Genomic DNA, 13,018 nt, shown 5'->3' on the forward strand with positions numbered 1-13,018 from the left:
ATCGTTCAAATCTTACTCTTGGATACCTCGGTTCTTTGAATATACGCCTCGTTCTAATCCACACGCTCCTTCGCGTGTCGACGGGTTGATCCTGTCCCTTCGGTTCCCTACAAACCCCCTCAATCACCTTCATCCATCATGCAGCTTGGCTGGTTCACGGCTGCAGCCGTCGTCTTGCTCAGCCCGGCACATGTGTTGGCTGACAACATCCTCAAGACCAACGGCTATTCTCTCTGCTCGACAAACGCGACCGTCACGGTAAACAACTTCAACGTCGAATATGACCAGAGCAGCAATAATGTGGTGTTCGATGTCGCTGGTTCGAGTGACAAGGTACAGAACGTCACTGTCGCACTAGTTGTGTATGCCTACGGGAAGCAAGTCTATGAAAAAGATTTCAATCCGTGTGATCCAGCTTCTTCAGTTCCAGAGCTTTGTCCTCTGCCAGCGCGTTCCTTCTCTGCCAGCGGTAATATGACGATTCCTCAAGAATACGCCAGCATGATCCCGTCAATAGCGTTCAACGTTCCAGATCTAGAAGGACAGGCAAGATTGGAGCTCAAGGCTGCTGATACTAATGAGGAGGTGGCCTGTATCGAGTCAGAGGTGACCAACGGCAAGACCCTCCAGATTCCTGCTGTCTCCTACGTTGCCGTCGGCATTGCTGCTGCTTCTCTGGCTCTAAGTGGACTTACAGCGTTGGGCGCCGCCGGTCACCCCGGCGCGGCCACATCTAGTCCCAGCTTTGGTGAGGTTATGGGCTGGTTCCAGACCCTCGCAACAAGCGGCATGCTCAGCGTCCAATATCCTACTGTCTATCGTACTTTTACTTCCAATTTTGCTTTTTCTGCAGGTCTTATTCCTTGGGACGACATGCAGACCTCCATCGACAGCTTCCGAAACATGACCGGCGGCAACCTCACCGAAAACAACTACCAATATCTCAGAAATGCCACTCTTACTTTTGACGATGGTTCGTCCAATTCAAGCCTCACAAGGCGCGTCTTTACCGATCTCCTAGGGCGAACTGCATTATTTGTTAGAGATGTCACGACTTCGGACAACGTTACATCCACAAGCAATTCAACTGCCTCTGGCGGCATCGTTGCTGAACTCAAGGGTATACAAGCTTGGTCTGAGCAGCTCTACATTCCATCGTCAAACATCTTTATGACTGTGCTGTTATTCTTTGCCATTGTGATTGCTGCCATTGCTGTGGGCATCTTGCTTGTCAAAGTCATTCTGGAGACATGGGCTTTGTATGGCTCATTCCCACAGAGTCTGGTTGAATTCCGAAAGCATTATTGGGGACTCCTCGGTCGAACAATCACCAACTTGGTTCTTATCGTCTACGGTATCTGGGTTCTTTATTGCGTCTACCAATTCACCCGTGGCGATTCTTGGGCTGCGAAGTTACTGGCTGCTCTAACTTTGGCCGCGTTCACAGCCCTTCTAGCTGGATTTTCTATTCGCATTTGGATCCTTGCCCGTCGGTACAAGAAAGCTCAAGGCGACAACTCTGTCATGTACGAAGACAAGGAAATCTGGAGACGCTACAGCCTGTTCTATGACAGCTACAAGCGATCATACTGGTGGATCTTCATCCCCGCTATCGTCTATTCGTTTGTCAAGGGATGCATCATTGCTGGCGGTAACGGTCATGGGCTTGTCCAATCCGGTGGCCAGTTAATCGTCGAGGCTCTGATGTTGATTCTCTTGCTCTGGAGCCGACCGTATGTGGCCAAGTCGAGCCAATGGATCAACATCACCATCCAGACAGTGCGAGTTCTTTCGGTGGTATGCATTTTGGTTTTCGTAGAGGAACTCGGCATTGCACAGACGACAAAAACCATTACTGGCATCGTCCTCATTGCTGTACAATCGACTCTCACGGTTATTCTGGCAATTCTCATTGCTGTCAATGCTTTGATTGCCTGTATCAGGAAAAATCCTCACATCAGATTACGTGAACGTAAAGGTATGCTACCTCTCAACTCAGCGGGTTTGAAGATGGAACTAACTCTAGACAAAGGAGATGATGATATGGACAACTTGACCGCCCTAGATGCGCGAAACTCGCTTCTGTTCGACGGTCGATCCCGAGGTGACACGTATGAAGAAAACAAGTACAACATGACCGGTCCATACGAACCATATCGAGACATGCCCACGAAAGGTGGCCATATCCGTGAGAGAAGCACGGATAATCTGATCAGTCAAGACACGTACTACCGTGGCCATCAACTAGATCAAGCAACACACTTGCGAAGTCACAGTCGCAGTCCCAGCCCAGAAGAATTGCAATTACGTGAACAAAAACCGCGCGATTTTGGAGTTGCAATGTGATTGCATTTCAAGGATTTTATTCAAAAGGAACTTCTTAAACTCTTGCATTTTGTTTAGCAAGCGTTCTGAAACTTCATCTACTTGCTTCTATACATTTTGATGTCTTTTGTTTACTTTTGGGAGGGCTGACATAGTTTTTGTATTAATTGCCCCCTTTCTGCTAGGCCATTCCTTTAGTTTTGATATCTTATACAAAATTGTATCATTTTTCATATTGAACATATTCCTTATTATGTTGGCGGAATCATTTCTTTCAATGTTAATGATTATTAGAGGGGAGTGTGTAAATAGACTGGTTCATTATCATGTCTACTGCGTTACTACCTTGATAATATACAATACGGGAGTCAATCGAAACGCTCAAAGCATTATTGAAATGTCTATCCCAAAGCCCTCCACATCTGAATCTCTAATGAAGCATTCATCAGATCCTCTGCTGCCTAACCTTCCCCCTCTTCCTCAAAACATCATACTCAACCCACGTCACCGGCTCCCGTTTATAGTCCTCCGGCACAAATCTCCCCGGATTAAGAACATTGCATCCTTCATACGACACCGAGAAAGCTGCTACTTCGCTATCGGCCAGGATCAGGGCTGTGGGTAAGGGGTAGAGTTGGATGGAACTTGCATAGTCCCATAGAACGGGTTTGGAGGTTATGGGGAATGGTGAAAGGGTGCCTTGGTCGAGGATGGTTTTGGATAGCTTTTGGGCGGCGAGGTATGATGGAGGTGGTTGTTTTGTTGGTATGGGGCTATTTTTTTGAGCCTTGTTGTTGTCATTATCGTCATTGTCGATTATCATGTTTTCATCATTTTCTTGAGTAGCACCGTCTGATATCTGGGGTTCTTGCAAGTCATTATCCCCGGTGTTGCAGAAACGGATGCTGTTACGCCTTAGTCGTCCAGAGATATCATCCCGGTAGACGACAATTTCGTGAACCGGACCAAATAGTGAAATTCGTGAGGGATTTGATGTCCAAATAGCCTCTCCTGGCGTAGATTTTGACGCGGAATTTCCAGCATCATTGTTTGCTGCAGTGAAGGCACGTTTCACTCTCGATGTGAACAGTTCAGGAACTCCTTTTCGAGGAATGGCGCTGGACGCTCCGACTGTAAATGTGGAAGCCCAAGGATCATTATCACCAGGGACAAATATGAAAGTCGTATGGCTCAAAAGTGCTGAGAAGTCGGATAACACCGAAGCAAGACTGTCGAAGCATTCCTTGTACTCAATACTGTTTCCCCCATTGCTCTGCCCAAATCCGACTTTTCCGATGAAGTTACCAATCATTACGAATGCCAATGGCAATTCTTCAAAGGGCAAAGCGTTGTATATACCAAAGACGCTCTTGAGAGCGTCAAGAGTCCTCGTATTATCCAAATGAATTTCTCCCAGGATGACAATATTGCATCGTCCATTCCTTTGACCTTCGGTTCCTGCTACCTGGCGTAGACTTTTATGTTCCATTTTCCTCATTCGCGCTCCCTGAGCACGTTCACTTCCAACGCCGAGAAAATCAACCCAGCCGAATCCACCGCTAGTTCCGATATCTCCCTTTGAGTCGATACTGTTCATACCGAGAGTCACTTCTCGTTTTTCACAGGGTGGTCCAGCAATAGTGATTCCCATCAGTTTTCCTCCTATTGCACCTCCAATCCCACTATTACCACCCAATACGGAACCTTTCACTATCTCCTCTTCTTCGTATATGCCTTCAACAAGAACCATCATCCCCGGACAGAACCACGCACCATTCCCTCTTGGAATGGGTACAGTTTCCGATAAATCCAGCATGATACTCCCTGTCAGGTCAGTGAGTGACAGTTCCCCAGCCGGAGAGACAGATAGAAGCCCCAAACACATATGTCGCGACCCGCCTCTTCCTATTAGATTCGCGATTGGCGTGATTTTATAGGTTTGTTTATTGTTGTTCAATAGGGATGACGCTTGAAATGACTCGTTACGTAGTAGCCTCTGATATATGAGGTTATACCTATCCCTATAAAACGTAATCTGATGAGAAGGATCCGGAAAGAATGACGGTTTGTTTATTGACGTCTCAAAGTGTTTCTTGTTCGGGTTATAAGTCAATCGAGGCTGATCATAAGCGTCGATGACTTTCATCCAACGTCTGGGATCGGTAGAAAGGCTCTCGTCTTCTTCTTCCGCATTGCTATTTACTCTTTCATCGGTACTCGCGGGCCCAGTAAGACTTCCACGACGATCTTCTTGATCCGCTGATTTCCCAGGTACAACCTTGCCATTGGTCATGTTTCCTTCCACCATTTGAAGGATAGCCTTGATGGATGCGCCGTTTCCTTCTTCTACAATCACTCCGCCACCATTCTTGCGCCATAATTTGGCTACTTCGTCGAGTAACCGTTCCGCAAGTCCATCTTCGCGCCACCTTGATCCACAATTCTTTCCAATAAAAATGGCAAGGGTCTGAAGCGTATTTGAAGAAATCGTCAAGTCATGTTTCCTTGTAAAAGTTCGGAAGGCTAGAGGTCGGAGAAGCGCTGGTGGGAGGAGGACAGGTAGAACAGATGATTTTGCTTGAACCGTGTTCGGTCTATTGCCGGTGCGGACTGGTCGTGCTGGAGTACCAAAGGCTGGTGATGATGAGGGTATTATATCTGCTCCCCGTATTGGAAGTGGCATCTTGGGAGTCTGTGCCTTGTCCATTTTGCTATCACAGGGAAGAAGTCAACGGCAGATAAACAGTGAGCCGGTTCTCATGCGACTATGAGATAAGAGCAGCTCCAATGTCACGGTATAATTGCTTGCATTCTCTTCATGTGAAGCTAAATCTTCAAGCATCCGACACGGCGAGACGCGTTGGAGACGCGTCCAGGAGGTGGGGCACGTTGTCAATTAAGCACCCGCGCTAATCCTGATTTGCGATCCACCTCCATACTTTCGACTTCATGCGACTGAGTGATTAGACTTCTTTTTCCTTCTTCATCGCCTGCTTCAACGTCACATCATACTGTAGTGCAAGTGGATTAAGTCTTGATTTCTCATATTTCGTCCAAACGCATGCGCAACGCCTAGATATCACCATGACAACCGCCGAACCCCAACCCGCGGAGCTTCAAGCTCGTCTCGAAGATCTCGTTACTCGCGCAGCTGCAAAGGACGCTGTCAAGGATTACAATGCTGCAGCAGAACTATATTCACAAGCTACCGAGATCCAAGCTCAGATCAATGGGGAAATGTCAGTTGAAAACGCTGACCTGCTCTACGCGTATGGAAAGTCCCTTTACAACGTTGGTGTAAGCAAGAGCGATGTCCTAGGATCGAAGATTGCTGGTGGAGAAACATCTCAGCATCCCGAACCTACGACAAAGAGATCGAAAGAAACCTCCTCAGGTGGACTTATTCAAGCTGCGATCTCGAGTTCCGTGGCGCAAGGGTCCCTTGATTCCAAAAAGCCCACGGAGCCGGCAAATCAGCTTTTCCAGTTCACGGGCGATGAGAACTTTGCAGATTCAGATTCCGAGGAGGAAGGCGAAGGTGCACAGGAGGAAGAAGAAGAAGAGGAAGACGACTTTGCGAACGCCTTTGAGGTACTGGATCTCGCTCGAGTCCTTCTGTTGAAGAAACTGGAAGACATGGAACAAGAATCAAATGACAAAGGCAAATCATCAGGCATTCCCCCAGAGGTCAGAGAAATACAAGAACGGCTTGCAGATATCTACGATTTACAAGCAGAAATTTCGTTGGAAGGAGAGAGTTTTGCCAACGCCGTGTCAGACCTCAGAGCTGCCCTCGAGCTCAAAGAAGTGCTCTATGCATTTGAAGATCCGTCAGTCTCAGAATGTCATTATAAACTCTCTCTTGCCTTGGAATTCGCATCGGTCAGTCAAACCGACGGAGAAGATGAGGAGAAACCCGCTGTAGTAGATCCGGCTATGCGAGAAGAGAGTGCAAAACACATGCAAAGCGCGATTTACAGCTGCAAGTCGAGGCTATCACAAGAAGAGAAGAAACTAGAGGCGGGGGAAATCGAAGGGGAAGACAAGATCAACGCAGCCAAGAGGCGAATTGCAAATGTTAAAGAGATTGTGGCAGACATGGAACAACGCGTAAGTTTACATACTTTTTTTTTCTTTCATGGGACATTTGAACCTGATTTTATTTGTTGTTTCAGTTACTCGACCTACGCCGACCACCTGAATCCGGCAATGCCTCCAGTGAGGACGCTAATGCGATCGAAGCCATGAACGGTGTCCTTGGACAACTCGTTGGAAAATCTGCAGCCGAAAAGGCAGCTACACTCGACCAACTCAGCAAGCAAGCAAATGATCTCTCGTCACTTGTCCGAAAGAAGCCACATTCAAGCTCTTCAGGCGCGAAAAGGCAACATAACTCGATCGAAGAGCCGGAAGGGTCGAAAAGGGCAAAGATAGAGGATTCCACTTAATGATGCAGTTGTTTATTGTATGGATTAATGACGCCGATTATTGTACGATAGAGGAATGTGACTTGGTTTCGATGATTTACGCTCTTGGGTTTTACGGATATTACAGCGAGCTCAGGAGAAAGCGCTTATTGACAATGATATATGATTGAGAATAGCCTATAACGAGGAGAATAATAAACACAAAAAGTACTCCAAAAATGCTACAAACAAGAAATATAACGTCATTAGCATTATCATTACCGGGGTATCGAATAAAGCAAGTAGCTGCATCGTCTGATATCGTAATCGTAACGTGTGTATAAGAGCACAGCCCTTTAGATGATTTCATCGTTCCCGACGATTATATTGCTTAACTCGCATCATAAATATCATAACTTTCGACTCAATTTGCGATTCCTTCGTCGTCTAGCCAGTCCAGGACTCCAGACACCAGCAAAGAGATCCTCACACTCATCTTCATCCTGGCTATCAAATTCTAGATCCGAAGACGAATCAATACCGGAACCACCGCCAGCAGTAGTACCAGCAGAAGAAGACCTCCTCATCATCGATAAGGGAGAAGCTGAACCACCATCCGACGGTGTAGGCGAAGGAAAATCATCTTGAAACTCCCAGCATGATGAAGTCGTAATCCGTTTCGTCTCGATTATGTATTTACCGACTTTGTACCGTTGCGCTTCTTCCTCGGCTGCTATGTATTTCCATCCTAGCACGCTGCCGCAAATCATACAATTGATGTCAGCAACTGTGTGAGCACCGGTGACTAATTGGCGAGGAACAGCTCTTTGAGTGATGGTGTTTGGCAATATAGCGGTATTGTTCGTTCGATGTTTCCCAGTCAAGAATGAGGCAGAGTCCGTCGGTGAGACGAGATAGGCACGACCATGACGGCCTGTGAAGCCCTTACTGATTATTTGAGATGTGTGACAGATATCGGCGCCACAGCGAGCGCATCGAATGTATGACAAATGTGACGACCTCAAAGCTCTTTTACTATTCTCCGAGGAGGACGCGGGGCTTGCATCTTCTATTGCATTTTCCGTTATATTGTAGTCTTCGGATGCCTTGCGCTGACGTCTAGGGAATGACGGAGATGGTAGGAGGAAAGTGGGAAATGCTGGAAGTGAAATGAGAGGCATCTGGAATTATTCTGGTGGCGAGCAAGTTGAAATTGACCGAAGATGGCTTGTCCACAATATCATTCACCGTCTGACTTGGGGCAACATGTCATGCAATACCAATACCTGGAGCAATGCTGCGTCTGTGATTTGTTGTAGTCTCTGGACACTTGAACAAGCCTGCTTCAACCACGCGCAGCTTATTTCTGTAGCATTTCAAAATTCACAGTCCTCCCCATATTCCGAGTCGAGGACAGTGGAATATATAACAAGTAAGTGAAGAAGTAGTGAGGGGAACAAGTCAGACGCGGAAATCCTGTTGGTCGACGTCATGTCTTATCTAATCAGTCACATGGTCTCCTGATGAGCAATTCTCCAATTTCATTCGGAATGTAATTCTCTGTTAAGGATAACATAATTGAGAAACGACCCATGTTTCAAAGCAAACAAAGAAAATCCCTTTAGAATAAAGGTATGAAAAAGTAGAATGGCTTGACTGGAAATGATGCATGCCGCTTTATATATGCATACTCCACCGCATTCGCGGAATTGAAAACTTTTGAGCTTTCTCAAGTAAGCTCGCAGGATAATTAAAGCCACCGAACTAAAGGACATAATGAAAGAAAAAAAAATCTCTGGACGTCTTTCCAGCTGTGGTCTTACACCTGAGCAGCAAGGAACAGCCATCTGTCGCTTAGTGCCATTCCGCCATTACCCGGCGGCATCCAAGAGTCGAGACTTGTCAAGGAGAATCCACACCATCCTAGATTCCGTACAATACCACTACCCACAGGATCGTCTGAGCGGGGTACACAGGCCATAATTTGGCTGCATTCAAAGGCTTCCAGTTCTGCTAGTTCGAAAAGTGAAAGCAGACTTAACCATATATGTTAGCCGACCGAACCACTCAAAAGGTCTAGAAAACAAACTTACGCAGTTTTGATGCCATGGCTGGTCGCCTGGCTGTCAAGAAAGACGAACAAAGTTCTTTGACCACATCCATCGACCACGAACCCTCGGTAAATGGCATCATTGGCATAATCCCATAGTTCAAGATAAGCTTCGATGTCTCGTTGACGTGATAATTTCCGATTATCCGGCCGGACATTTTGCTGAAACGCACCCATCGCTAGCGACGTTCGGTGTCTGCGGTTCCTCTCACCAAGGAACATGACGGACAACGTGTCGCAGAAGAGTCTCTCACACTCTTCCGTGATGGTTTGCGCTGCCTCCCCTCGATTAATATTGTCAATACTATTTCGCGGTACCTTGTGTCTCGGCCACGTATTGGCGGTGTTCGAGATGTTATGGGGAGGACTTGTCATGCGTGAATCAGGCCCCGAAGGGACCTCAGGCATACCACTGTGCTCCTGTCATTTATCGTTAGTCTTTGATAATGCGAAGGTTACTCCATCTGGCGATTGACATACCTGCCCCGTTGGGAGTGCAGTAGTGGAAACCCTTTATGGTCTCTGAGACAGTCGAGGCCATGTAGCAGCTAGCCAAGATACTGACCTGGCCATGACTGGATAGTTGGTGTTGACTAGAGTAATTACTACTGTCGCTCATAAGTTCGCCCTCCATTATGAATGAGATGCAAAGGTGGAATTGTGAAGTCTGGTGTGTTGATGATTGGAGAGAGAAAGACGTGAGATATGTAACTGCAGCAAAGATGAGAAGAGAGATTGGTTGTAGAAGGTTCGACTTATCGATTGGAGCCGTTGACTCACGTGTCTGCTTGCCGAATACGCTAGTCTACTTATAGAATAGTCTTTATCCTACTCCAGATGTTTCAGCTAATTCAGATTCCTACCTAATCTAGAGATATGCTTCGAGTCTTCAGCTTGTTAAACCCTGATCTTTTCTTGGGCTCCAATCCGGGAAAGGTTCAACCGCATGTTTACACGTTCAATATCAAGATATTGCTTTTCAATTCAGGTTTTATTTTCTCAGCTACATATGCAAGCTCGCTATGCCTAAATGAAAACCATGTATGTACAATAAGCCCTCGTGGCACATTGGGCCAATGCCCATGTCATAACACGATTGAAACGCCAACGCTCATACATGTTGTAAATGATTTGGTCAGGGTAGTTGACTCATGTCACTGAGCAAGTGGGTTGATCGGCGTAAGGATACCGGTATGAAGGAAAGTGGAAGAAAAGAAAAGGATGATAGTGATAATTGTACATGGATTCTGTTACAGCTCACGGTAATCACTAGGACGTATTCGACGCTGCCTGGCCTGGTGACGTTGAGGGTTCACAGGTTGACGGAAATATGGACTATCGTCGTCTCTGCCACCGGCCGCTTTGTTGTAGTTGCTGTAGTTATTCCGTTGTTGATTCGTAAAGTTGTTCATTCCCATACCCTGTTGATATCCTGACTGTTGTTGTGACATGTATTGACCGCCTTGTCCCATTTGCATTGGATTGAAATTATTGTTAAACTGTCCGTAGTTATTCATGGAGCCGTCCCCAAACATTCCGTTGACCGGAAAAGGGAAATTATTTCCGCCCATGGGGTTCATCTGGTTCCACCCGTTGAACCCTTGGTTTTGAAATCCGTTATTCATGGGCATCATCATGGGGTTCATCATAGGGTTCATTGCTCCCGGCATGAAATTGTTGTCGAAAGGCATCGGCGGCATACCTGGAAACACTGCATTCGGAAACGGCATCTGAGGGTTCATTGGGAATGGCATCATATTATTAGGCATATTGTTGTTATCGCTATTCTGGGATGCGACGTCTTGCGTTTGTGTGTCTTCCTGTTGATCATCCGATTGCTTACTGTCGTCGGCTTTCTGCTTCTTAAAAGATGCTGATGAATCAGGTCTTTCAGTAGGTTCGACTTCGGCCTCGTCTTCTGCAGCTCTTTTCTTGCTCTGATTTGTGCTTGTGACGCTTTGAACACTTGGCGAGGATACCGCTGCTGTTGTTGTAGTGGCAGGCTTCACAGAAGTACTCCTAGATTTTGCTTCCTCTCCATTCTCAAGATGAGTTTCTTTATTCTCCTCTTGCTTTTCCTTCTCTTTCTTTTCCTCAGCCTTTTCTGCCTCGAACGCTTTGATTTTAGTCACGGCTTCGTCATCAGCTGTTAAGTTGTCCAATAATACACTTTCCGTTGAACAACCAGGACAAACAAAATCACTTTCAATGAGAGCATTGGTAATACAGTCGTTGCAATACGTTCGATTGCAGCAAGGTGTCTTGGTCGGTTCCAGAAACATGCGCTTGTCAATTGGACATTCTAATCCTCTAGCTTGAAGTTCTTTGCTTCCTTCAGCAGCGGCGGCTTCCGCAGCGGCAGCAGCAGATGCTTTGGCCTTCTCCTGATACAACTCCCATGCAGCCTTGTCTGGCTGAGCAATAACAAAATCGCCATCGGCATTAACCATAATACCAGAATTCTTCAAATCCTCAGCAGACCCATCCATGGCCATAGCCGCCGACTTCTCTATCTTTGTTTGCAGTGATCGAGGAATGCCAGTCGATCTCTTCACTCGATACTTGCCATCAAACTTCGGGTCATTATTTGTTGGGCAGGCTTGTATCCAATGTCCTTTCTCTCTGCATCGGTAACAGAGGTAGCCCGGTGGTGGCGGGTGATCAGGGACATTCAAAGGTTTACCACGACCCCTCCCAAATGCGACTGGTGTTGCACTGCGAATAATGTTAGCTTCAACTTGTTTTCCTTGTGGGAACTAGAGATGAAAGACCTACTTTGCCATTTCCTGTTGTTGTTCCTTCCACTGACTTGCCTGAAGGTTGAACAAAGCATCAATCTTCTCATCCTCAGTCTGCGCACTTTCTAATCCTGGTATCGAACTTTGACCGGCAGGGGTACCGGAAGTGCTCCGACCCGAGGGAGGGAGATCTAGGCGCGTAGGACCCCGTGCCGTTAAAGGCATTTTACCGGATACGTAACGTGCGGCGCCTCCTTTCCCAGGCCGAGCTGCCGGTAGTCGACGTGCTATGACGGAGGTAGACCGGGGGATTATAGCGGTATCATCATCATATTCTACAGTCATTCAGTTGATGGTTGATTATTTAATAGCAAGAGCAGTAGAAACGAACCTTCTCCGGTGTCTTCATTATAGATAGACAGCTCAAAATCAGTGCCATCTCCCAGTCTATTCTGGCTGATTATTTCACGCTTGAGTTCAAAAACCGAAATTCCAGTACCGTCGAAGGTCACCCTCGAAGGTTCCTTTTGCGACTTGAACTTGAAATGCACAGACGACGTCATGGCGTTCCTTTCGCTTCAATTGCCGTATAATTCGTTTCTCGAGAACAGCTGGACGGCAATACAGAGCCCCGTAATCAGGAAAGAAAAGGAGCAAAATGCAAGTACAGACGGTCGCTGACTGTCGAACCGTAGCTTGTCAGTGATAAATCGGTCGAGAACGATCCTGCTTGCAGAACTTTGCATGTAAGATTATTAGAAAGAAAAGTTGGAGGATGTCAAATAGACGGTCTTGTTATCTATCGACAAAGTATGATGTTCTTCTTTTTCTTGACTTTTTCTTCACAAATTTTGACACATTTTCTGTTTGTATGTGGTTTGAGATCAAGAGAACAGAAACTGGATTACATTTAGGGGTGAAAATTTCCTGTGTACACACAAGGAGCGACAGACAAACAACACTCAAGAGCCCCCCCACAAGCCTTGTTTTTCTTTCCTCTTCCGAACTGAAACGTACAGTCCCAATGAACTCAGAGAAACCCGAACGACTTCGATTAAGGGCTGGTCAAGTCAACAGAACTGGAACGGAATGGGGTCGCGAAGATAAGAGACAGAAAAGCAAGGTGGCAAATTGTGTGCAAATAGGGACAAGATCGAACTTGTCAAGCTTGTTCAAACTGATCGTCTAGACGAAAACCTGAGTGAAATGAAAAGAAATACGAAGAACTGGATTAGTTGATAGTGGGGTTGGAAGGTGGAAAGGGGAGAAGAAAAAGGGAAGATGGCGATATGTGTGTTGGTGGATGGGAAACGGAAAGAAAGAGTGAGTTGAGAACAGTTTGGCAGCGGCGATTACTAATTGTCACGTGATTATCCACATTTGGACTAGTCATATACTCGGCCCGGTGCCGGCGATGCCTTGTTGCCTCAGGACGAACA

General features: G+C 46.5%; 5 protein-coding genes across 5 annotated transcripts, besides 1 other annotated feature; 2 read left to right on the forward strand and 3 right to left on the reverse strand.

The window, feature by feature from the left end:
- Nucleotides 1-138: 138 nt before the first annotated feature.
- On the forward strand, nt 139-2,958 carry TSTA_070110 (DUF907 domain protein; the record flags this gene model as incomplete). Its single annotated transcript, XM_002340943.1, has 2 exons — nt 139-1,978; nt 2,033-2,958. The coding sequence occupies 2 exons, from the start codon at nt 139-141 to the stop codon at nt 2,344-2,346; spliced, it is 2,154 nt and encodes a 717-aa protein (XP_002340984.1). The 3' UTR covers nt 2,347-2,958.
- Nucleotides 2,771-5,119, reverse strand: TSTA_070120 (DNA polymerase epsilon subunit B, putative; the record flags this gene model as incomplete). The annotated part of the gene is made up of 2 exons (XM_002340944.1): nt 4,341-5,119; nt 2,771-4,319 (listed from the first exon to the last, which is right to left on the reverse strand). Exons 1-2 carry the CDS (start codon nt 5,030-5,032, stop codon nt 2,771-2,773), a joined length of 2,241 nt encoding a protein of 746 aa, XP_002340985.1. The 5' UTR covers nt 5,033-5,119.
- Nucleotides 5,120-5,383: 264 nt separating this feature from the next.
- On the forward strand, nt 5,384-6,773 carry TSTA_070130 (uncharacterized protein; the record flags this gene model as incomplete). Its single annotated transcript, XM_002340945.1, has 2 exons — nt 5,384-6,435; nt 6,501-6,773. Exons 1-2 carry the CDS (start codon nt 5,410-5,412, stop codon nt 6,771-6,773), a joined length of 1,299 nt encoding a protein of 432 aa, XP_002340986.1. The 5' UTR covers nt 5,384-5,409.
- Nucleotides 5,848-5,897: a sequence feature (GA-rich).
- Nucleotides 6,774-7,141: 368 nt separating the features above from the next.
- TSTA_070140 (yippee family protein) lies at nt 7,142-9,475 on the reverse strand (the record flags this gene model as incomplete). Its single annotated transcript, XM_002340946.1, has 5 exons — nt 7,142-7,890; nt 8,018-8,097; nt 8,555-8,767; nt 8,825-9,253; nt 9,318-9,475. 5 exons carry the CDS (start codon nt 9,473-9,475, stop codon nt 7,142-7,144), a joined length of 1,629 nt encoding a protein of 542 aa, XP_002340987.1.
- Nucleotides 9,476-9,849: 374 nt separating this feature from the next.
- On the reverse strand, nt 9,850-12,378 carry TSTA_070150 (zinc knuckle domain protein). The gene is made up of 3 exons (XM_002340947.1): nt 11,971-12,378; nt 11,617-11,914; nt 9,850-11,556 (listed from the first exon to the last, which is right to left on the reverse strand). Exons 1-3 carry the CDS (start codon nt 12,140-12,142, stop codon nt 10,092-10,094), a joined length of 1,935 nt encoding a protein of 644 aa, XP_002340988.1. The 5' UTR covers nt 12,143-12,378; the 3' UTR covers nt 9,850-10,091.
- Nucleotides 12,379-13,018: the final 640 nt, after the last annotated feature.

The sequence above is a fragment of the Talaromyces stipitatus genome, genomic scaffold (assembly GCF_000003125.1).
Source record: "Talaromyces stipitatus ATCC 10500 scf_1105507295523 genomic scaffold, whole genome shotgun sequence".
NCBI classification, from domain to species: domain Eukaryota; kingdom Fungi; phylum Ascomycota; class Eurotiomycetes; order Eurotiales; family Trichocomaceae; genus Talaromyces; species Talaromyces stipitatus.

Coding starts and splice junctions, on each gene's coding strand:
- TSTA_070150 (XM_002340947.1), bottom strand. CDS start 12,142: ATGACGTCGTCTGTGCATTTCAAGTTCAAGTCGCAAAAGGAACCTTCG. Junction 11,915..11,970: donor TAATGAAGACACCGGAGAAG/GTTCGTTTCTAC, acceptor GAATGACTGTAG/AATATGATGATGATACCGCT. Junction 11,557..11,616: donor CAACAACAGGAAATGGCAAA/GTAGGTCTTTCA, acceptor CATTATTCGCAG/TGCAACACCAGTCGCATTTG.